A 23,671-nucleotide genomic window follows, 5' to 3' on the forward strand; every position below is an offset into this window, starting at 1 on the left:
TTTACCAAATAAGTTTATTTATAGTACAAGTAACTTACCAAGTATGTACTGTAATTACATAGCTAAGAGCTTCCTACCTACAGCAACCTAAAAATTCAAAAGTTGTACCACTAGCATTTGTTTATGTTTAGGGGACATGCCCCATCCACTTTCAGAGGCTGAGGAACACAACTATACTCTGTTTTTTTCCATCTGTCCATCTGGCTGTGGTGTATGCGCATGGTAACACTGCATCCCGGGCTTTAGATAGTTACATTCAGCTTACATTCAACAATAATAATAATATCCTATTTCAAATATTAACGGCGTAATTAGCATACAGTAATTTATTAAAACACTTTTCAGTTGCAAATGTACACCCAGATATCCTTTTATTTACCTAAAACTTACACATAGCGTAACTATTTAAAGCCTGGGATGCAGTGTTACCATACACAAACACCATAGGCGGATGGACAGATGGAAAAAAACAGAGTATAGGCAGAGAGGTTCAGTTCATTTTCTGCTGGCTCCCAACTACATTGGTAATTTTCAGCAACCTACGTCATTGTTTTTTTACTGGTTTTCCAGAGTTTTGGTGAAGTATACTCTACTCTCATTGTAGCGATCAAAGCTTAGTTGGTTAGCTCTAGGTGTAGATGTCTGACAGTAGCTCATCGAGCGTTAGCTTCTGCATTGAATGTCGCAAGGCTAGGTTATTGAAATCTTGCTATGATTCTCACATGAAGTGTGTAAAATGTTGGGGGCCCGGATTATAAGGACATTAATTCTTTAGAATATAAAGAGTGGCATGATAAGTAGTGGAAGGTCTTTAGGTCCCAGTAGGATAAAATGGATAAAGCCAGGAAAAGGAAGGCAGCTATTAGAGCCAAGAGTATGGCTAGCTTAGAGCCTGTGCAAGTTGTAGACTTGGAAGAAAATAGTGCTGTCTCCTCATCGAAGATTCCTGTATCATCTCTGATCTTTTGCCTTCCATGCTACCAACCTTGATGCCATTGCCAGCCATGAATCTAAGTTTGATCAGAAGTTTGAGTTTTTAGCGAGTGCAATGATGGAATTGAGTTCTTCTTTCAAGGCTTTGGTGAAAAAGGCGATGTGCAAAGTGTCAGTGCAGTTCAGAGTAATAATGTTGAGGGGGTGGGGTGGCTGTCCATCCCACTGGTGCTCCTAGAAGACCAAGACGAAGGTCCTTATTCCTCTCCCCCAAAATGGGGAAAAGACATACCGGAGGTCCAAGGGAGGCTGATGGGGTTTACCATAGGCAGTCGACCCCTCTGTTGAGCCTGTTGACCATCCCCAAGGCTGCAAAAGAGCGCAGCTAGAAAGGCACCTTTGTTAGTGCTTATCGTATGTCATTGGAATCTGGAATAGGATTCCAGTACCTAGCCTACCAGAGGTCTAAGGAGACCAGCATTAGTCCTCAGTCATCCTGCAGTTTTGCAGTTCTGCCTTCTATGTCTATTGCACATCCACCTTGATCTGCCTTTGATAGCCCGGAGTCTATTTCGTATTAGGATCACCAGTTTTTGGCTTCTGGGCGCCAGGAAGAACCTCTTAGCGTTTGTCTTCTTAGAAGGCACATCCTGCTCCTGAACTTCCAACTCCCAGACGTGTAGCACCTGTTTATGAGTGTCAGTCTTGTTCAACTGAGCGCTTGGCACCAACATCTGGGTGCCAGGTGACACACTTCCTGGTGCAGCACCAGCCTCAGCTCCTCCAAGAGCGCATTCTTAGACAGGAAGATTCTTCACTTGCTCCTCTCAAGTGCCAGTTAGGGATCTTATGTCTTTTTTTGAAGAAGACTCCAGCTATCGCCAAGTTGGAGGATTCAACTTTGTCACCTGTGTCTTCTGAGGAAGAGGATGTAGGACAGGATTCCACTCCTATGCTATCCTACTCAGCCTTGTCTAGATATTTTCTTAATAATTTCCATGATTTTTTCTCTTCTGCTGCACTGGCATCTCTGGCTTCTACTTTCCTCATGAGGAAGCTTCCTGCAGACGACGTGACTCTTCTGAAGTTAGTGCTATCCTCTTCTGTGAAGAAGCTACTTAGGCTGGCCTCTAAAATGGATCAGGCAAAGCAACATTTGCTTTTCCTCCATGTAAGCTAGTGAAGAGAACCTACCTCTAAGGCACCTTGAAAACTCCTTCTCTGGGAGTTTCTACCTCCTCTCAGGGGGACTTCTCTGTGCTGGTTGATGCGACACGTCAGGCTGCGTTTTCGTCAGCCAAAGTAATGTTCTCCCCTGAGATAGACACTTGGCCAGGAACCTATTCAAGATTTTAGAAGTTAATAGCTTTCTTGATTGGACTATTGTTGCATTGGCTAAAAGAATCACGACTGCCTCACTCTTTTGGAGAATTTTGCAACATATTGTTTGGGCATACTGCATAATCCCTCAAGATCCATCAAGAAGTCAACAACCAGGAAATGAAGAATTAGTCCTTCACGCTCCTGTAGGGGCCAGACTGCACCTCTTTTAGAAGTAATGGAGCTGGAGAGGTGCAGAACCTTGGGTGGTCAAGGTACTGGAAGAAGGTTAGGCCATTCTTTTCAAGGAGAGCCCTCTTTTAGCCAAGTTGCTGATTGGGCATATTACCAACTTACTTGGCAAACTCTGAGAAGTTTGTGGCCCTCTTTTGAGAAATAGAATCCCTTCTATGCATTAGGCCAGTAGAAGTAGTCAAGGATCAAGGTTTGTAAGGGTTTTACAACTGACTTTGTAGTCCCCAAATCATCCGGGGGATGGAGGCCCTTCCTGGATGTCAGTGCCCTTAATCTGTTTGTTCTGAAGATGAAATTTCACATGGGAAAGAATCATTCATTATGTTGGCTATCCATCAGGGGGGATGATGTTTACCATGGACATGCAGGATACTTACTGTCATAGCCCAATTCATCAGGACTACAGAAAGTTTCAACAATTCATTTTTCAAGGAAAAGTTCTCTAGTTTGGGCCCTGTGTTTCAACCTGTCCACAGCCCCAAAAGTTTTTACTCAGATCCTTGCCCCTCTCAGCAGATGGCTTCACCTTCTCAGAAAAAATATACGTATTCTTTTATTTGAATGACTGGCTTCTCTGATCTCTGTTGAGAGAGAAATTGACAGAGGACGTTACAAAAACTCTTTGCCTAGCAAGAGTTAGGAATCTTAGCAAACATTCAGAAATCACAGACAACTCCCACTCAATGGATTATCTATTTGGCAATGATTCTGGACTTTGACTTTTTGCCCATTTCTCTCCCCGAGAAGAGTTGACTCATGTCTTCAAACAGTCAGAGAGTTCCTATCTCTTCAATCCTGCTGAGCAGCTCAGTGGATGAACCTCTTTAGGACATTGGCCTCAGTCAAGATCAAGCAAGATCTTCGATGGTGGTCGTCCAAAGAAAGACTTCAGGAAAGGAAGTCTCTCCTTCCATTGAGCTGCAACTTAGACCTCTACTCCAATGCTTCAGACCTGGGTTGGGGAGCTCATCTCATGAGCCAAGAAATATTGGGGTGGAAGTTCTAAAAAGCTCCCACATCAATGTAAAAGAACTAAAGGCCATTCATCTAGATCTCCGGTCTTTCTCTGCTCTAGTTTATGGCTAGACAATCATGATACATTCTGACAGCCCGGCGGCCCTTTTGTACATGCGAAGCAGGGGGCCCACTCTTTTTCTCTTTATGAGGTGGTGAGGGAACTCAAAGAACTCTGCTTTGGGCAGAGAGGAATCAGGTGTCATTGATGACTTGATTCATCCATGGGAGGATGAATGTTTTAGTGCTACTGTGAATTTTGAATTTTTAGGCTGCTGTTGGTAGGGAGCTCTTAGCTATGTAATTACTTGGTAAGTACAGTACAGTCCAATCTTCTTAGATCCAGAAACCTTTGGACCAGGCCACTGCCGGACCACAGAAAATCCCGGGATATAGAATACATCCCTAAAAAATTAAGCCTCTAGGTAAACATAGTCTTGCAAGGTAATTCCACATACAAATAGTATAGTTTCCGATGTAGCCTACTACTTGGCTACGTTCTGATACTGCTTTATATAATTTTATTATTCATATATATTAACTTTATCATTTTATAATGTTATACTGTATAATTTTCTTTAAAATAATGTACTTTATTTAACACATTTAGCCTACATTCCCGAGTTAGCCTAATCGAAAGTCAACTACAGTACTACTAAACTTCTCAGAATCTGCACATTATTACAAGTGACTTCCATATCCTAAATTTTGTATCTTCATAATAATTGCTATTAGTTTCTTTGCCATTTATGTTGATTGTAGAGGATAGTGAGATGAAAAAAATAATGAATGAATTTCGGCAATCACAATGCATTTGAATGACGCTGTCAAAAAGTAAACAAAGCACACCGGCGCCCTCTATTGAGGAAAATGAACACTAAACTATTCGCTAATGAAATATACATTTTCTAGCATAGACAAAGATTTATGCTTGCTTATTCTCCTTACGTCTAGCATCATATGATCTCATGGGTGGCATATCAAATAGGTAAATACACAGTTACATAAAAGAAATGATCAAGACTGTATCTATCACCTGTCTCTCAAGCACACACACAGGAAGGAATTCGTGCAGTGCCAAATATCTCATTGTTTTGTTTAAAAGTTCTCAACTAGATATTTTTAAAAGTATATTTATTCCTGTAAGGTTAATATCAAAAACATATTTGACTTCACATATTTTCATTACTAACAACAATTTTCATTAGAAATAAAAAAGATTGCAATAATTTTTGCAGTCTTGAAGTTGTAAACATTATGGCACAATGAACTAATGGTGGCTGATTTAAAGTAAAGCCGAACCACGGGAGTTCCTGGACTATAGAAAATCTGGTTTTAAGAGGTTCAACTGTATATTTAAAACTTTATTTTATCATAAAAATGTCATGTTTTGTTAGTGGTGTGCATTTACATGCATTTGTTTTGCACTAATGTGTGGAGTCAGTCTGGCCCAGCATATGCTGTCAAGATTTCTGGGTAAGGTCAGTTATGCACTTGCATCCTCCTGCAACAGACAACAGACTCTTCTTGTCCTTGATGTTGAAGTCAGGTGTATTAACTGTTCCTCACCAGTGATATGTTCTAGTAACTGTGCATGCTGACAGGCTGCTACCATTGCTTTTGCTGCAGACAGAGAAGGACATGCAGTGTGTGTTGGTCAAAAAGTTCTGCTGCTGAAGTGTCTGCTTTTTTACCTTCTATCTCCTGTTCAGCAGTTAGAGTTGTCTTTGTCATCAGTCATGTCAGTGCAGTGCCAGTCCTTGTACTTTGTCCAGTCTTCAGCTGTTGCTCTCCTGTGCTTGCACTTGGGCCAACTAACTGGTCTGTCTTTCATCATGCTCACTTCTTGCATGCTGCTTCCCCTCTAGTAGCCTTGCTGTTCCATATTTGACTTGCCTGATGACTGACCTACCAGCCATGCTAGTTCCTATCCTGTCTTCAGTGATTTAAGTTAACATCAGGCACATCCTCTTAATACTTGCTTTGCTCACTGACTGGCCTTCTATCTCAACTGCTTATGTGCTTGACTCCTACCTTATTTGCTGAACATCCTACCTGTTTGACTCCTGCTGTGATCATTGGCTGTCTGTGAGAGATGAATGTGACCAGTGAGGTTTGGTTGGAGAAAACTGCTCCTTTTGCAGTAATTGCTGCAATTCCATCCACAGCTGCGCTACTGCCAAAACTGAGAATTTCCACTATCTGACCAATTGCCAACATTCACACCCTCTTCTCTGTATCAGTCACTATTCAAGGGGAGGTTCATCCTTAATCTCTTCCAGGGATCCCTAACCAGTTGAGTATGCAAGTATTAACTAAAAATACATTTTTTCTCTTGCAATTATTCTTGAGAAACACCAGTCCCCTATTATTGCTGATTTTGATTATGTCTCCCTTAGGGGAGTAGCTGTCATTGCACCTCCAGCAGTGCACTGTAGGCATTTTGTAAGGTCCTTTGCAGCATCCCTTTGGCCCCTAGCTGCGACCTCTTTCTTCCATCTTCCTTTCCAACCTCTTCTAACAGTTGTTTCATAGTGCAACTGTGAGGTTTCCCCTCCTGTTATGCCTTTCAAACCTCTCAGCCCACAATGTCTGTTTCAGCTTTGAATGACCTCATAGGTCCCAGGACTTGGCCTTTGGTCTAAATTCTCTATCTGTATATTCTATTACTGATTTTGTGGGAGGTAAGCTTAAACTGGTATTGATAACCTACTGGTTAAGGATTAATGCTCTTCCTCAGAGGTTGCACCCAAATAGCTGAGTGCCACATGTGGTGCCAGTAAACACATATCAGGGCAGATATAATTTCAGTATGTCTGCTTCCAGTAGCTGTTACTGCAGCTGTGTCCATGACTGCTCCGCTATATGAGGGACTGAAGTTTTTGAGTTGGCAATCATGCCAAGAATCATAACTGTCACTATTCTTCCTTACAGTATCCAATAGTGGCTTGTACTGTTCCAAGGAACTATGCACCAAGTGTTATCTTTTGACTTCATGCTTAGGTCGAGAACAGCAAGAGTAAGTACCTTTTTTCCCCAGAATTTACCATAAAAAGCTAGCAGTCATAGTCAGTGTCAATTGTCAGCAAGGGAAAAGCACTCTTGTTTGTCCCTGCTGCAGACCACCAAGTAAAAACTAGATAGTTCATTGCTCAAGGATGGTCTTAGTCCTAGGAGAAGATGTTAAGTGTTTGCTTTTTTCTAGTGCCGGGCATTTGTTCAGCTACTGTCATGATGTTAACTTCTGTTTCTGATGAGTTGATGGCTATGTTGAGGACTCACACCACATCAAAAGCAGTGCATGCTAGGATGGTGCACTTTGTCCCATCGCAGAACCCAGTTAAGTTTGAGCACTCCAGTAACAATGACCTTGAAACAGCTGTGGCCTTACAGAATGAAGCTTCTTTTAAAAATTTATCAATATGGTTTTCAAGAATTTTGGCTTGGAGCAGTCCCAAAAACCCAAGAGGGAAGTCTTTGCCATTGAAGTCAACAGCAGCTTTATTATAGATAACATCACCAGATGTATGTGTAATCTGGTTCTGTCCCCTTTCTTAAAATTGTTACTGATGTAAGCCTTCAGATGGATGAATGAGGAACCAGCCAAAATTATGGCCAATCCATGGTTGTCATCATTATATTTTTTATATGATACAGTAGCCACATAACCTTTGCAAGATTCATGATTGTTCCTTGCAGGCTTACCATCCTGTATTAGCATTAAAGGTGATTGCAAGACATTTATTGGTTCCTTTTTCTCCATCCTTATTCACCCTGATAACAAACAAGATCGATGCTATGGAGGGTATTTTGATCAATTTATCACTACATCCTACTAGCAAGAGTGAGTAAGAGGCACTGTTATCTCTACTTTCTAAGTTGGCTGAGTAGTCGGATGTTATCAAGACTTTGATAATGGAACATTCTCTACTTTGGACTTCCATTCTACATGTTAAAATGCTTGTTTATCTTTTTGAAAATGCAGTCTTTTAAAAGTGAGAGGATCTAAATTTGATGACTTGGATAAAATGTGTATCTTAAGGTATTTTGCCATTCTCATTACAGTCAAAACACCCAGTTGTGATTTGGACCCAAAAAATGGTATAGTCATTGATGAAGTCTTGCAGTGACAAGGATAGGAGGAGATGAGTTCAGTGTTTTCTCTGAAAGTTCTTCAACCAAAGGTGGCTTTTAGTTCAGAATTTTAGATAATGTGGTAGGAGACTAGAACAGATATGTGGGTAGTAGATTATCAAGTTAGTCATTGATTTCAGTATGTTAAGGCAAGCTCTCCCACTCTTGTTGTAGCTCCAAAGGTTCCAGACTATGACCTTCAAAGTTTACTTGATGTTTCTGAGATGGACAGTCAAAGTGGTGCATAAGAGATCCCATTGTACAGATGCCGATACACTTGATTTTGTGTGCCAGAACTTCTTCAGATTATAAACACTGGAGACACTTCAACAATCCATGCATATTTCCCATTCCTGTCCATCCAGCAACAACAAAATAACTTCTGTTCATTTAAGAGGGGAAGTGGAGCAATTGCTTCATTAGTTTCTCCAAACCTTTGGTCCCAGTGACTGGTGATAGCAGCAATGAAAGTTGCATTTGTCAGCTGGGAGAAGTGAGACTTAATGCAGTAATATCTCCAGTTGCGTCATTTCAGTCTCAGCATTGTTAATTTAAATTGTTAATTTTACTCTTTAATTTAAAGAGTTAAATAATACAAGCAATCCTCAGATTACAACGGTCTTAACCTATGACATCTCATGTTTATGACATGGTCCCCATAAATGATTTAAATAATTCTTGCTGTGTTTTTTAACAGTTTCATTTCATTATTTTACAGTAATTCACATATACCATGTTTTATCTTTAATATGTTATAGAAATGTGTTTTGATGTCTAGGGTATGACTTTACTATTGCTATAGCAAGGTGGGTGACATAAGTGCGTATTTAGGTGTGTTCTAACTTATATAAAAAATCAGGTTATGACATGTCATTATGAATGTATCTCCATCATAACCCGAGAATCGCCTGTAAATAAGTGCCAAATCACATTGAAACAATGTTAAGATATAGTATATAACATAACATACAGCAATGTACATAATGTACCAGTCTAAAATGATTCAACAGCTTAGATATGTTACAAATATTGTCTTACATGATGCTCCGCTGCACTGCACATTTGGGAGTTATGTCTGTCCGTTTGTCTGTCATTTAATCACGGCCAAACGGCTGGTCCGATGGGCATGAAAAGTGGCAGAGTTATAGTGGGGACCCTTAAGATAGTTTATAATGGGGTATAATCCTACCTAACCCCCCCTCCCCTTCAAAAGGGGGTGGGGGTGAGAAGGGATTCCCTGAAATGGAAATGGTTCTGCCTGTGAAACAGGGCTAGTTATGCCCATAGACTTGGTTACTTTACAAATTATCATGCATAATAGTTAAAAAACATTAGCGAGTCACGTATATGAAGCAGCAGATGAGCAGCAAATTCAAATGTGGTTGAGTACTTTTTTTAGTGTCTTGTCTGTCAACTTCACTAAACCCTTATTTGTTGGTTTTCTTTTTAGTTGATTGAGTGAGTTATATGTTTTCATCCTCAAAGGAACGTATATCAACTCTTCTACTTTTGAGTTGAAGAAATTCATCCAGAACCTTAAAAAAAAAATCCTTGTGTCACTTAATCATCCTTAATGGATTCTCTCTTTGTCTTGTGAGTGCTTTATGAAGCCTCCTTAAATGCTTCTTCAGGAAGCTCCTTTACCACACCTCACTCTGGAGGCAGTCTTTCAACTGATATTTACATTTTTTGATAGGGTCAGCAAAAGTATTCACTGTCTGAGGTTTATATATGGTAGAGGTTGGTTGACAGTAGATTTGTCATTAGCTCCCTTTGTTGTGAAGACCTGAACCTTTGTCAGGATTGTTTCACTGCACCCTTTGCTATATTTCTTCCTTTGACCAACATCACCAGCAATGAACTGGGCCTCTTGTTGCAGGGTTTACCTGTGGAGGACCAGATACTTTAGGGGTGATGTCTGCATGCTGTTCCTCTGTGCAGGGCAAAGGGAGAGGCAGCTTACTAAAAACATGGTATCTTTTTGATCAGGCCAAGTAAATTTTGAGAACATTTCATAATATAACGGTTGACAAAGCAAAACAATTATGAGTGTAAGTCCACCGGCCAGAAGAGTACTTCTGTTACTCAATGGCTTCGGGGGAAAAGGTTGCAGTTAGTATCCTCATCTTCTGAGCCCATTTTTTTACCTGTCTAGTGATTTAGTCTTCCTCGGTAATCAGCCATGTCTCATGGTGATGGCAGTTGCATTATTTTTCGTATTTGATATAAGTGATTTGATTTATATATCATAGCTTTTTGGCATTCTCATATACAAAAGTAGGTGCTACCATATTCAGTTATTGATTTCTGATTATGAGTCCTATAAGAATATACAAAGACCCTGAGGCGTTCAACATTTTATCCTCCTCCATAAATCCATTAATCATATAGTGAGTGCCCTCCTGTAAGTCCTTCCTTACTACCTCACATACAGGATCCAGATGGCACATACAAAGTAAGACTATCTTCTGTGAACTTGAGAACATTAGGAACATGAATATAGCCATTTGTATATGATAAATAGGTTTGTTAAAAAACTTGTTTCATTTAATTTATTATTCTTATTTTTGTATTATATAGTTTTATTTCATATTAAAATTTTCAGTTCTGTTGTAAACTTCCTGTCAAGAGTATAGTACTGTGGTCATTTTTTATTGAGGTATATTATACTGGAGTTTGTAATTTTTGTTTATTGTTCTTTGACATTAATTTTTTTTTCACTTGTGTGGCAGTTATGATTTGAATAAAAAATGTCTTTGTCTTGTCTGTCTGTTTTCCATTTTTGCATGTTGTAAGAGATTATCTTCCTAGATTTTTATTTTAAAGACTGATTACAGTAGATGGTAAACATTTATAAATCGTAACCCGGGGACTGCCTGTATATATATATATATGATATATATATATATATATATATATATATAATATATATATAGATATTATATATATATATATCTATATATATATATATGTGTGTGTGTGTGTGTGTGTGTGTGTAAGTGATTGATTAATGGATGTGTATGATAAAATGAGTTTTTAAGCAAAGCCAGCGTGAATGTTTTTCTTTCTTTTCTGTACTTGTACGTAACTGCTTTTTTTTTTCTCTCTCTCCATCTGACAATGGTTTTCTTTAGGCTGATTTTTTGAAAACATGTTTTCACTTTTTTTTTTTCTGTATGAATTTTATTGTCATTAGGTTGATACTATAAATATCCAGTTTTACTAAGCAATGGCTCGGGTATTCCAGAATGGAATTCAAGGTAAATCACATATGTAGCACAGTGTGTTGAAGAACAGGGAAGGCATGCTTTAATTTTTGTGTAATATTTGAGAATGAAGTTTTTATGGAACCCAAGAGACAAAGCCATTTTCTTTCTTGTTTCAAATTCTTATGAAATGCTTGTTATGTGTTATTTTTAGTAATCTTATTGAGAACTTTCTATTCGGTGGCAGAGTTTTCCCACTGACGGTGGTCTCCTCTGGCAGGGCTTAGACTCTCCTCGCTTCGACAATGTGACCCCTTCAACAGACCCTGGTCTAATCAACAGTTGCCTGGACAACCTTGTGTTTGATGGTCAATTCCTTGGACAAGTACGAGGGGGCAGCCACCCTCTCAGTCACCCACATGTCTTACAGCAGGTCTTACCTTCATCAAGTCTCCCAGCTGCACCTCAAGGGGCATCTCATCCACAGCAGCAACAGCCGCAGTCTCAGCAGCAACATCAGCAGCACCAGCATCAGCAGCAGCAGCAGCAACACCAGCATCCACATACACATCACCAGCAAAATGTAGCCCTTCCATCACCTGGGGCTCCGCAAGTGGGTGGAGCCCCTTCTAGCAGTGGAGGAGAGGGAAGTAGAGAAAATGAACATCCAACCTTACAACAACTCTTTGGCTCCTCCACAACTTTTTCTCCTCAGCAACATTCACAGCCTCAAGTGCAACCCCAAACTTCACTTCATCAGCAAAATGCTGGAACTGTTGGCCACAGTTTATCTCCTGCAATACTCACTACAACTGCATCTCGTCTACCCTCTATTCAGCAGGCCTCCCATTTACAGCAACAATTGTCAGTTCATCCTACTCCTCGGTCAGTTGCTGTTAGGTCACAAATATCTCCAGCAACAAAGAATGCCACATCCGGCCCTCCAACTGTTCCACAACCTACTCCTCAAGTTTTACCACAAGCAGCAGCTGCTCCAGCTCCTACACAGGTCATGCCAAGTAGTGTCCAGTTGGTTGGTGGCCCCAGTCAGGTAATTACATCTGGAGGACAAATAATAACATCTGCAGCTCCCCAACTTCTGCAAGGGACTCAACTCTTACAAGGACCTGGATCTACACAGGTCATGCCAACAGGTCAATTGTTACCAGGCCAAGTATTGCACAATGGTCCTCTTATTCAAGGAGGCCAAGTCCTTCATGGAGCTCATATGCTGCCTGGAGGCCAGTTGTTGCCAAGTGGTCAAGTTATTCAAGGGGGGCAGGTTCTCTCAGGTGGTCAACTTATCCAGAGTGGATCTGTGATCAATAGTAGTCAGTTAATCACAACCACATCACAGATGGTAACTAGTGGACTTAGTACTGCCCCAACACCTTCTTATGTTACCCCAAGCACATTAACAGTACAGCAGCAGCAACAGCAACAACAACAGCAACAACCACAACAGCAACAACAGTCACAAACTCCTGTTACTTTACATCAGTCTGGTCAGTCCCCTGCATCTGCAGTATCACCTTTTTCAGTCCCTACAAAATCTCCTGGAACAGCTTTACCTCGCACTTCTCCCAGTCCTTCTCCCTATCATCCTACAACACCATCTCCACACCCATCTGTGCAGAGCCCTGCTCCTTATACAACGCGGTCACCAGCACCCTCTCCACACACAAGTGTTGGGACTATGAAATCTCCAGCCCCACCAACTCCTTCTCCTGCTGCTACCCCAACTCCTCAAACTCATACAAATATTGCTGCTGCCATACCTCAACAACAAACAACTGGAATGGTGCAAAGTGTGATGGGAAACGGTGGTATGGTTCAAGGTTTAGTACCCCAGTTACCACTTTCACAAGTAATGGGATCAAATGGTATGGTACTGCCACAAACAACAGTTCAGCAGCAGGCTGCTGCAGGTGTAAAACAGGTGGTGTCAGGTGGTCAGATTATTCAGATTGTATCTTCTCCGCAGCCAACCCAGCAACGTCAGTCTCTCTCGACCCCAGCTCACAAACCTATTCAACCAAAACAACCACAGTTGCTGCCAAAGCCCCCTCAATCTGTTAGTAGTGGACAGCCACCACCACCACCTCCACCTGGGAAGTCCATAATTAGCACAAGGTCTGTGACACCTGGAGGGCAGCAACCTATTGTTATTGGAGCTGCTGGTCAACCAACAGCAACAATGATGACCAGTCAGCAGGGCATTGGAGGATTTGTGATTAATCCTTCTCCATTGCAGTCAGGCCTTCAGCAGCCTATTCTAATTCAGCAACCCAATGGTGTGTTGTTAGTTAGGCCATCGGGACCTGGTGGGGCAGCAGGGGCACCAGCACAAGCTTTTTTAGTGCCAATGCCAGGTCAGCCACAGATAGTTAGTGCTGGGGCTAAAGGTGGCCAACCACAGACTGTAGTTTTTCCAACCAGTGGGCAAGGAGGACCAGCCTTTGTCATTCCACAAAATGCTGCTTCCAGTTTAGGTGCTTCAGGAGTAATGGGGGCAGCTCAAGGTGCACGAGGTCATCAACCTATTATTAGATTGGTAGCTCCACAAGCTCCACTACAGTTACAGCAAATACCCACCCCAAATGGCCCAACTTTGGTTGCATTACCAACAGGCCAAGTAAATCTCTCAGGTTTACTAGCAGCAGGCGGTGCTACTATGCGTACGTTAGCTCCTCAAGTAGCATCAGGACCTTTGCAACTTGCTCCCTCCTCAGTAGCTCCTCCAAACATGGCGCCTGTGGCAGCATCCATGGGTCACCTGCATATGGCAGGTACTGGGCAGCAGCTCCAGGTGTCTGTGCCTGGAGCACCATTGCAGCTAGCAACGTCTCTTCCTTCCTCCCTCCCATCTGTGATAACCACCACTAAGCAAACTGTGATAGATGAAAGTGTGGCTCCTCCTCCTGCCCCTCCCCCTGCCCCTCCTGTTGTATCCTGTAGTGAAGCAGGTCCACACAATCAAACTTTGAATGACTCTAATAAAGCAGTGAAGAAGAAACCCAAAAAGAAAAAGAAAGAGAAAGATCCAAAAGATGAGAAGCTCAAAAGTAAAGGTGGCTCAATTAATCTGAATGATATTCTTAAAGAGACAGGTATTATGGGGGATATGATGTTGTTTGATGATAATGAACTAGGTTTAGGGGGTGATGGCATGGAAGTGGGCCAGATATCTGTATCGACAAGTGTGAAGACAGCAACACCAGTTGTAACGCTAGTTACTACTGCCCAGGCAGCAGGATCCATCACTGAGACAGTTACAGCAGGTACTGTTGGGATTCATGACAATACCAATCATGTTGTCCTTGGGACTCATCAGCCTATGTTGGTAGGGATGAATAATCCTGTACCACAAGGAACTGTTGTTATTAGCTCTGCTCAAACAGGATTGCCTACAGCCACCACCATGCCAAGTGGGATGTGCTTGACTCTGGATCCAAGTGGAAAGGTTATCCTAGGTGCTGATCCATCTAAAACTCATATAGCGGCATCTTCAGTGCCAACTCCCTCTCCGGTAAGTTACAAACTACAGAGTTTATGCAAATACCTGCCAATAATTCTTAACGAAATTTCTGAAATATGTATTTTGACTTTCTTATTCATGTTTCCAAGATACATCACAATTTACATGTTTCATAAGAGAGAAAGAACTTCACCTTTTGAGTATATAGATGTATTTTAACTTGTATTTGGTACTTCAGAAATATTTACATTTTGAGATTTTATGTAAAGCCAATTTGTTTTTTATTTTAGTGGAAAGAAATTATTTGCTAAGTAAAACTTTAAAAAAAAATTATTTAAAGTTAAAGAAGTGTAGCTGTAAGTTTTGTCTACTTAATTTTCATGAAGAGTAACATCATTTATTTTTATTTTCCAAAAAATTTTGCTGTTTCAAAGTTTATCTAAAGTATAGACATAGAATTAATTGTTTTTCATCATTTCATTATTAATCAGAAGTCTTGACAACATATGCACACCATTCCCTACTTACTTAGATACCCATACACACTACTTCTCAATACCAGATGTATGGTAAAGATATCTGTTATCTGTATAATAGTCAGACTATTTCAACACTTATTGACTATGTCATTGATTTGTGTCTTAGTTGGTATATAAATATAGTTGGTAATAAGAAGACACTAAGATTGAAACTTCAAGCAAAGTTACTGCTAATATATATTTTCTTACTTTCCTACATAGTTAACTGTTCCCAAAACATGATGTAATATTGGTCTGAAGTATTAAATTAGAGAAGCAGTTTTCAAATTGTTAATTGAAAATATTTGAGCAAACTCATAGAAAGAAGGTCCAGATAACATATTGAGCACTTAATTGTATATCCACACTTTTATTTCTTGTAGCTTTAGCAAAGACAGGATACAATTTAAAGATGAATAAATTATTAGTCATTTACATTTTCAGCTTAACTTTCAGTTTCTTGGCTCTTAACTATTTCATTGGCCCAATAACTATATTGCATAACTTAGAAAAGTCAGTGCAGCATCATACTGTACTAGTAGTATCCATTGGACCTAATTAAAAGTACTGTATGTGATAACTTTCAGACCTCAGATTATGAACTAATGAGTTACATATTACTCCTTTTAGAATTATACATTGAACAATGCTGTCCCATAAACTCTGTAGCAACACATCATATACTAACTGGTATGGTGAGTAGTGAAAGAAAATTTATGCCAATTATATTAAATAAAATTATTTTTCATTCGAAGGTGGGAGGGTTAGTGATTCCCTCCAATCAACCACAAGTACAGGTTATCAGCAGTGGTGCCGTAGGTGTTGTGTCAACTTCAACAGTAGCAGGGGTAACCAGCAGTGGGACGGTTGTTAACGTGATGAATAATAGCATGCCCACCATTATGTCTGGCAGCAATGGCCACATTGGGCCTGGTATACTTCCAACTGTTGGTTCCCTGCCCTCATTCACTCAGCTTCTGACTCCTCCAACGCAGGTAACCACAAATGTGACAGTTCAGGGTCCAACAATAACTACTCGAAGTGTGCCAGTTCAGTTGCAGTCTCCTCCAACAGCTAAGGTCACTCAGGTGATGGCAAAGACCCAGACAGGTGCTGATATCTCTAGGGTAGCTCAAAATACACACCTTTTGCAGGCATTGCATTTACCTGCATCTGAAAAGACTACCATTGCCTCAGGCCCCCCCATCTTAACATCCATCACATCAGGGCAGCAGGCAGTAGCCACTAGCACTAGAGAGCCAACATCTGTTCCCATGCAAGTATCTGTGGGTGATGGTGGCTCAATGGTTGCAGTGGTCAGTGTGGGAAGTGTAATGAGTCGACCTTCTGAAAATGTGGTGTCTACTGGTACAACTTTTTCCTCGCCGGCGCCTCTTAGCATCCTTGTTGCAAGTCAAGCCAGCCAAGTGCCTCCCAGTCCAGCTGTGATTGCGTCTTCTAGTGCCACAAACAGTGTTGTGTCTGGTGCTATAATTAGCCACAAACCATTTGTTACCAACTCTGCACTCACTCCACAAACTAATGTAACTTATACAAATTCAGAAAATGTGCCAATAACCCGAGGCCATCCCCAGATAGCTAGTGCTTTACATCATGATAATGTTCCTAGTCATATTAATAGTAATTCAGGTGTGTTTGCAATAAAGAACAGTGAGAGTGGTAGCAAGCCTCCCAGCTATCAAAATGAGTATGTTGCTACTCTACAAAGAAGTCAAAATCTGATAGAAGCTAGTAAAAACAAATCAAAATCTAATAAGAAACGTAAGAAAGACAAAGAAGTAGAAACTGTCCCAACAGCCAGTTCCAGTCCTGTTATTATTAAGCAAAGTTTACATGACAGATTGAAGGCCAGTGGCACATCTAGTGCAAGTGGAATTATCCAACAAAACCTGTCTTCTCTGCCAAATGGGCTGAGCAACCCCAACTTGAAGAACACGTGCCACAATTCAGGCTTGTCTCATTACCCTTCTGTAACAATACCTGCATCAGTTTGTGATGGAGTGAGTAATAGCGATACCACACCTGTTGTGGGATCTAGCATGCCAACAGTCAGCATGTCAACAGTCTTGCCATCTTTAACAACAACTGCTACTGCTTCTGTTCAGACGCCACCCATAAACACTACCACAAGCTCAACATTAACTACAACCTCGCACACCCACACAGGAGTTGTTATTCCTGGTCAGAAGCAGCAAGTGAAGCAGGTCAAGACGCTCATTCTCTCTCCACAAAACAAAGAGGTAAGCCATAAAATCTCTCTCTCTCTCTCTCTCTCTCTCTCTCTCTCTCTCTCTCTCTCTCTCTCTCTCTCTCTCTCTCTCTCTCTCTCTCTCTCTCTCTCTCTCTGTATGATTTTACTTTATATATTCACAGTATACTATGTGTATAAGTATTTTTGCAACAAATTAGTTAAAGAAAATTATACTTTACCATGTAAGATTAAGAGTAACAGTTCAGGTTGGTATTATTGACAATCCTTTTGAGCTTGTTTCATTCATGTGATACTATCAAACAAAAACTGGTAAGATATATATGGTTTACAAAATTGTTTTAATGAAGAAAATATTGGGAATCTGCCTCTGTATATTCTTGTTTAGGAAAATGGAAACCAAAAAGTTGGCCCTGGATTGAACATGCTCATTAGCAACACATTCACTTGCCCAGTTATTTTTATAAGATTTTCCTTTACTACTACACCTGTAATGTATAGTGAATTTCATTTGTTATGAAATTTAATGGTACCCACAAAAACATGGATGTGAAAACTTATTTCTAAACTATTGCTTTGACCAGAATAAAAATGTATGTTGGCTGAAATATTGATAGGTTTTCGTTACACTATTCCAACCCATTACTAGTTCTGTGTTCTAGTTAGGTTTTCCAAAAAGGCTAGGCTACTGTCATTTTTCATTTCCATATTGAATTTTATTGATGGGACTAGTTCATTCAATTTACAAACGAAAGTATTTACATTCTCATTCCCTGGCCAAATATATTATGTCGATCATCATACCTGAACATTACTTGGAATGATTTTTGTTTAGTGTTTTGCTCTTGAACAATTCCATATGTAAATCACTGTAAACTAGAGATGAAAGTTACTGAAAGCTTCTGCAGCAGTTTTACGGGAGGAGATGGATACTGCCAAACCATCTTCTTCACGTCATCTGTCACCTGTGCTGGAGCAAGAGGAGGGATATAACCAAGAGTTTATATCCTCATTTGCTGAGGTTGTTGATCTCATTTGTGATCTCAGCAATCTTGAAGGTAGGGCACAGATTCAATCTTCTATCACCCCAACAGGTAAAGAGGCCTTGCTGGGTCCTAAATTGGACTCTAGAACTTCTTTTGAGCTCCCCTTGTCGGGTCACGCTCAGTCCATCTTACAACACGTGAACGCTTCGGTGTCGGACCAAGATGGATCTCTGCATTCTAGTAGGTCATCTAAGCTTGTTCCCCCTCCTCTTGTGTGGCATAGGAAGTATCATTATCATTCCACTAGTACAGTTCAATTGATGCCACGTCACCTTAAACTGGATGTGATATGTCTAAAACCTGGCCTAATTCTGTAACAGGTTACGGCTGAAGGGCCTGCCTTTTCATCTCAAGAGTTCTTGGCTATGAAGACTACTGCAGCTTTGATCTTCCAGTCAGTCTCCTGGCTGGACTTATGGTCCACTGCAATAACCAAGATTGCTTCAGATAGGACTGAGGGAGGTTAGTGAGTCCTTCCTTTCTCAATAGCCTGTTGCAGTCTGGAGCTAAAGCCATTTCTTTCTGACACCCTTAGCTCCAACCTGTGGGCCAAACACCTCCTGGCCAGGAGAGACGACGCACTGTCTAAGGTGGCAAATTTGGTGGACTCTGAGTCTGTCGTCTCTCAGAAATGGGGATCTGCTGGGTTCTCAGTTCCTGTTTCAGAGGACTGAATTGGAAGCTGCTATCGACCGGTGACGAGCAGATACGAAGGACAGGTTGTTACATCAAGCAGTATCGAAGTCAGAGGCACATTTCAAGATGTCCTCTTCCTCCTCCTCTTGCTCAACAACAGGTGAGAAGATCTGCACCTTTGAAATCTCTGAAAATTTCTGCCTCTGGGAGGGTTTCCCAATCTCCCTCACAGGCCAAGGCAAAGAACAACAATGCCCCTTTCAACCACGCCCCTACAAGCTTGGTAGGGGCACTAGGGGAAGAGGCAGAGGGGGTCATCAATAGAGTGGACGCCTCTCCCTCTCCATTGCCACCAGTAGGGGGATGCCTGGCAGGCCAGGGGGCCAAGTGGCAAAGGTATGGAACAGAGAAATGGGTAGTAGATGTTCTACAGGTGGGATATCTACTACCATCAACTTCTCTCCTCCCTCTTGGACAGACCCCTTTTCAATCGAACTTATGCCCATGACTCTCAGAAGTTCATGGAATGTTGAAAATGCTGAACAAGGGTGCGATAGAAGAAGTAAAACATCAGTATCCGGGGTTTTACAGTCAGATTTTCCTGGTACCCAAAGCAACAGGCAACTGGAGACCAGCAATCGCCCTTTCCACCTTCAATCATTTTGTTAGGAAGGCGAAGTTCAAGATGGAGACGCCTCAAACAGTGTTGGCAGCGACAAGGGACAACGACTTGCTATTGATAGATGCAAAGGATGCTTACTTCCAGATCCATATTCACCCTTCATCCAGAGAGTTTTTTTGCTTCACTCAGGGAGAGCAGATCTTTCAGTTCAAGGTCCTGTGCTTCAGGTTGACCACGTACCCTCAGGTGTTCATAAAGGTCTTTGCCCTTGTATCGAAATGGGCTCATGCTCAAGGGATTTGCCTGCTAAGGCACCTCAACAACTGGCTGGTATTAGCAAGCTCCAGGGAGGAACTACTTCAGGACAGAGATCGTCTTCTTTAGTTTTGTCAGGAGCTGGGCATAATAATCAACTTAGAGAAGTCGAACCTGGTTCCCAGCCAGAAAGCTCTTTACCTAGGTATGATTATAGATACAGCAGCATCGAGGGTTTTTCTAATGAACCAGAGGTTAGACAAGTTGCGGTTAGTAGCACAGATGTTCTTGTCTCAACCTGAACAGACAGCATACCAGTGGCAGGTCCTCCTGGGGATTTGGTCTTCACTGGAGAAGCTGGTACTTCATGGGCGTCTTCATTTTTGGTCTCTGCAATGGAGACCGAAAGAGTTCTGGTCCCCAGGCAGGAGATTCTCCTCTACAAAGAGTCCCTCTGTCCGAGGAAGTGAGGCAAGGCCTTCATTGGTGGTTGGACAACCAGAATATCTTGGTGGGAATTCCTCTATGGTCTCCCCTCCAGACTTCCTTCTGTTTTCAGATCCCTCCATCTCGGGTGGGGAGCTCATCTGGGAGACTTCCTTACATCAGGCATTAGGAGTGTGGAAGACAAGCTTCTTCACATCAATGTTTTGGGGCTGAAGGCAGCTTTCCTGGGGCTGAGGGAGTTTTGGGAGAAAGTGGAAGGTCTCTCAGTAGTTCTGATGTCTGACAACACCACAGTGGTGTCTTATGTGAGCAAACAGGGGGGACTGGTGTCTCATCTCCTGCATTTCTTGACAATGGAATTACACCAATGGGCAATCAGCAACTGGGTGGAGCTCTGCCAGGTACATTCTGGGCAAGGGGAATGTGTAGCCGACAGACTGAGACATTGGAACCAGATCCTGGGCACAGAATGGTCTTTACATCAGGTCATGGTGGACAGGCTTTTTCAGGTTGGGGGGAGACCTGTGGTAAACCTCTTCTTAACTCAATTCAACAGAAAACTGGAGGTTTACTGTTCGGTGAGCCCGGGTCCTCTTGCTCTAGCAGAGGATGCCTTCCAACACCCTAGGGACAATCTCGAGGTTTATGCCTTCCCTCTGTTTTGCCTGATCCGTCAAGTTCTGAACATGGTAATGAGTTCTCAAAATCTCAGGATGACCTTGGTGGCTCCTCTGTTGACTCAAGCAGAGTGGTTCCCAGACCTTCTGTCTCTTCTGGCAGAGGTTCCAAGAGAGATTCCTCTGTGGCGACAACTTTGTCAACCTCATGTCAAAAGATTTCACCAGTCTGTAGAATCCCTGTCTCTTCATGGATGGAGACTATCAAGTATCTCCTCCGAGCAAGGGGATTTTCTCAGGAGGCAGGGGGACATATGTCCAGTTACCTCAAAAATCCTCTTCAGCAGTTTACCAGAGGAAATGGGTAGTCTACTGTGATTGGTGTTGTCAACAGGGTTTCTCTCCACTCAAAGCCTCTGTTCAGCGGATAGCAGATTATTTCATCTTCCTCAGAGATGAGAAAGGTCTCTCTCTCTCTGCTGTCAGAGGCTACAGAGCAGCACTAGGGTTGGTGTTACGCCTGAAAGGAGTAGACATCCCTACATCTTGGTAGGTTTCCTTTTTGTTTAGGGGTTTCGAACAAACCCGTTCTCCAAGGAAACTCAAGCCTCCCACATGGGATGTTTTGCTTGTCCTGAGAAGCCTCACTCAAGCTCCATTTGAGCCCTTGTGTCGTTGTCTGACAGATTTGATGTTAAAGACAGTTTTCCTGTTGGCATTGACTTCTTCGAAGAGTGGGGGAGCTTCATGACCTAAGTTATGATGTGAAACATACCAGGGGTTGGGGGTTGGTGACCTTCGAGCTTGTCTCGGAATTTGTGGCCAAGACCCAAAATCCCTTTATACATGACAGATTTGCCTCCTTTTCCATTCCATCATTGAATGACTTTGTGGACAATGACCCATAGGAGCTCTTTGCCCAGTCAGAGCCCTAAGATGCTACCTTAAAAGGACCCATCATCTAAGACCTAGATGTTGTAGACTTTTGTCAGCACTGGTTGTTCTAGGGAAGAGGTTTCCAAGAACACTGTTTCATTCTGGATACGTGAGGCGATTAAGCAGGCTTATTCCTCACCTGATAGGTCTCTCGCTGAGTCTGTGCGGGCTAGAGCACATGACGTCAGAGTTATAAGTTCCACTCTGGCATTTAAGAAAATTTTGCTGTTCATAGAATTTTCAGAGTTTGTTCCTGGTTGCGCCAGTCCACGTTCACTTCTTTTTACCTGAAAGATGTTGCTCACAGATCTTTATATGTTTTCCATAGGTCCTGTGGTGTCTGCCCAACAAGTTGTGTAATTCACCCAGTGCCCTTCACGCGGCAACTTTGTATCTTACCTATGATGATTGTGTGGAAGAGAGAATGAGTGAGTTGGCTGGTCTCTTTCTTTCTCTTTTCTCCTTTCTTCATCCTAAGGGCGGGTTGAGTAATAGACACATAATATGCTGAACTGTTCTGATACAGGTGAGTAAGGTAGCCATACTGCAAGTTGATGTGTTTTATGATCTTGGAAATATCCAATTCTATTCAGCAGTAAATACTCCTCTCTCAACAGCAAAGGGGATTGAGGAGTGGTAACAAATCCTGTGAGTATACAGTTTGTACCTTGAACAGTCAGAATTTTGTTCGGTTCCCTGGTGCAACGAATCTGCTTGTATATCATTGTACGTCAACCCAGACGACTTAGTTGTTAAATATCTGTTTATCTATATGCTCACAGGCATGAGACCACCTTCTCTAGGACTCTTTCTTCTAAGAGGGTTGGTCAGATGGCTTAACTCCCAGCTGGTTTAGGATACTTGTGCCGCAGTTGTTAAGACTGAAAGTTTGTTCCGCATATGAACAAATGAAAATTTTTTTAATAATTTTTATTTTTCATAGCTAACAAACCTGAGGTCTTAACGTTTACTGCCCACCTCTAGCCACCCCTCTCTCTGTTATAGTTCCTGGATTGGGAAAAGACTAAAGACATCACGAGTTGCCAGATCTCACAGATTCCTTGCTTATAATCTTTGATTGTTTTTGATCGGTTACCAGCTGGTGCTTGGAAAATATCCTATTGTTAAGACCTCAGGTTTGTTAGCTATGAAAAATTCATTGATTAAAAATTTGTCATGTTAGCATATGGAGATGGAGAGGAGGGGACAGGGAGGAGAAGGGGTTATTGTTTGGAAAGGGAATCTCCCTCCAGAAGGACTTGAGGTATCAAGGATATATCTAGGGTTACTTCTCTTCATTTTTTACTGGCACCATCTGAGGTTACTTCCCCGCTTCATTTTTTACTGGTACTAGGACAAGCTTTAGAGTTACTGAACCCCAGGCACACAACAAAACTGTCCAGGGACATGTGTTTCTGGCATTTCTTTAAAATTTGCCTAAAGTTAAACACGGCATTGTCATTAAACGTTGGCGACACGGATTACTTCTTTTTGGGATGACAATTCTCCACAAAATTTTTTACATCATTCCACTTTGCAAACATGTCCTTAGTCACTGAGGTAGGCACAGTACGTATACCCATTCTCTTTCTGAATTTTTCAAACCAGCCTCACTTGTTGTAGGCGTTTTCTCATTGAGATCGGCATGCAACTTCCTCCAACATTTTGCAGCGAGTTCATCTTAAATTCTATAGTGTTTCTTGCACATAGATATTGTCAATATCTTTGTGCAAGTAGATGCCGAGGATGAGGTAGAAGCCCTCTCAAGCATTTCAGGAGTGCAGTGTACTGAATTACACGGATGAATACAGCACCAGAAAATTGGCTCCCTTCCTCGACGTCCTTGTGAGTAAGATGGAAGACGGTCTCCATACTTCCGTCTACATAAAGACGACTAATCTCGGACTTTGCCTCAATGGTGACAGCGAGTGCCCCACCAGATTCAAAAGCACCACCGTCAGGGCCTTCATCAGGAGAGCCCTCTCCCACTGCTCGACCTGGCAGGACACTCACCAGGAACTCGA

The 23,671-nt window shown here is 41.8% G+C and overlaps 1 protein-coding gene across 7 annotated transcripts in view; it reads left to right on the plus strand.

Annotated features, from left to right (window-relative positions):
* LOC135219765 (mucin-2-like) overlaps positions 1–23,671 on the plus strand; it is a 275,746-nt gene that overhangs the window by 176,065 nt on the left and 76,010 nt on the right. For 6 of the 7 annotated variants that reach the window (XM_064256817.1, XM_064256813.1, XM_064256815.1 and 3 more), the window contains exons 5-6: positions 11,110–14,391; positions 15,614–17,119. In XM_064256817.1, coding sequence (XP_064112887.1) covers positions 11,110–14,391; positions 15,614–17,119 — 4,788 coding nt within the window. The remainder of the gene's footprint in view (positions 1–11,109; positions 14,392–15,613; positions 17,120–23,671) is intronic. The other variant, XM_064256819.1, reaches the window with a different exon arrangement.

The sequence above is a fragment of the Macrobrachium nipponense genome, chromosome 1 (genome assembly GCF_015104395.2).
Source record: "Macrobrachium nipponense isolate FS-2020 chromosome 1, ASM1510439v2, whole genome shotgun sequence".
Taxonomy (NCBI): domain Eukaryota; kingdom Metazoa; phylum Arthropoda; class Malacostraca; order Decapoda; family Palaemonidae; genus Macrobrachium; species Macrobrachium nipponense.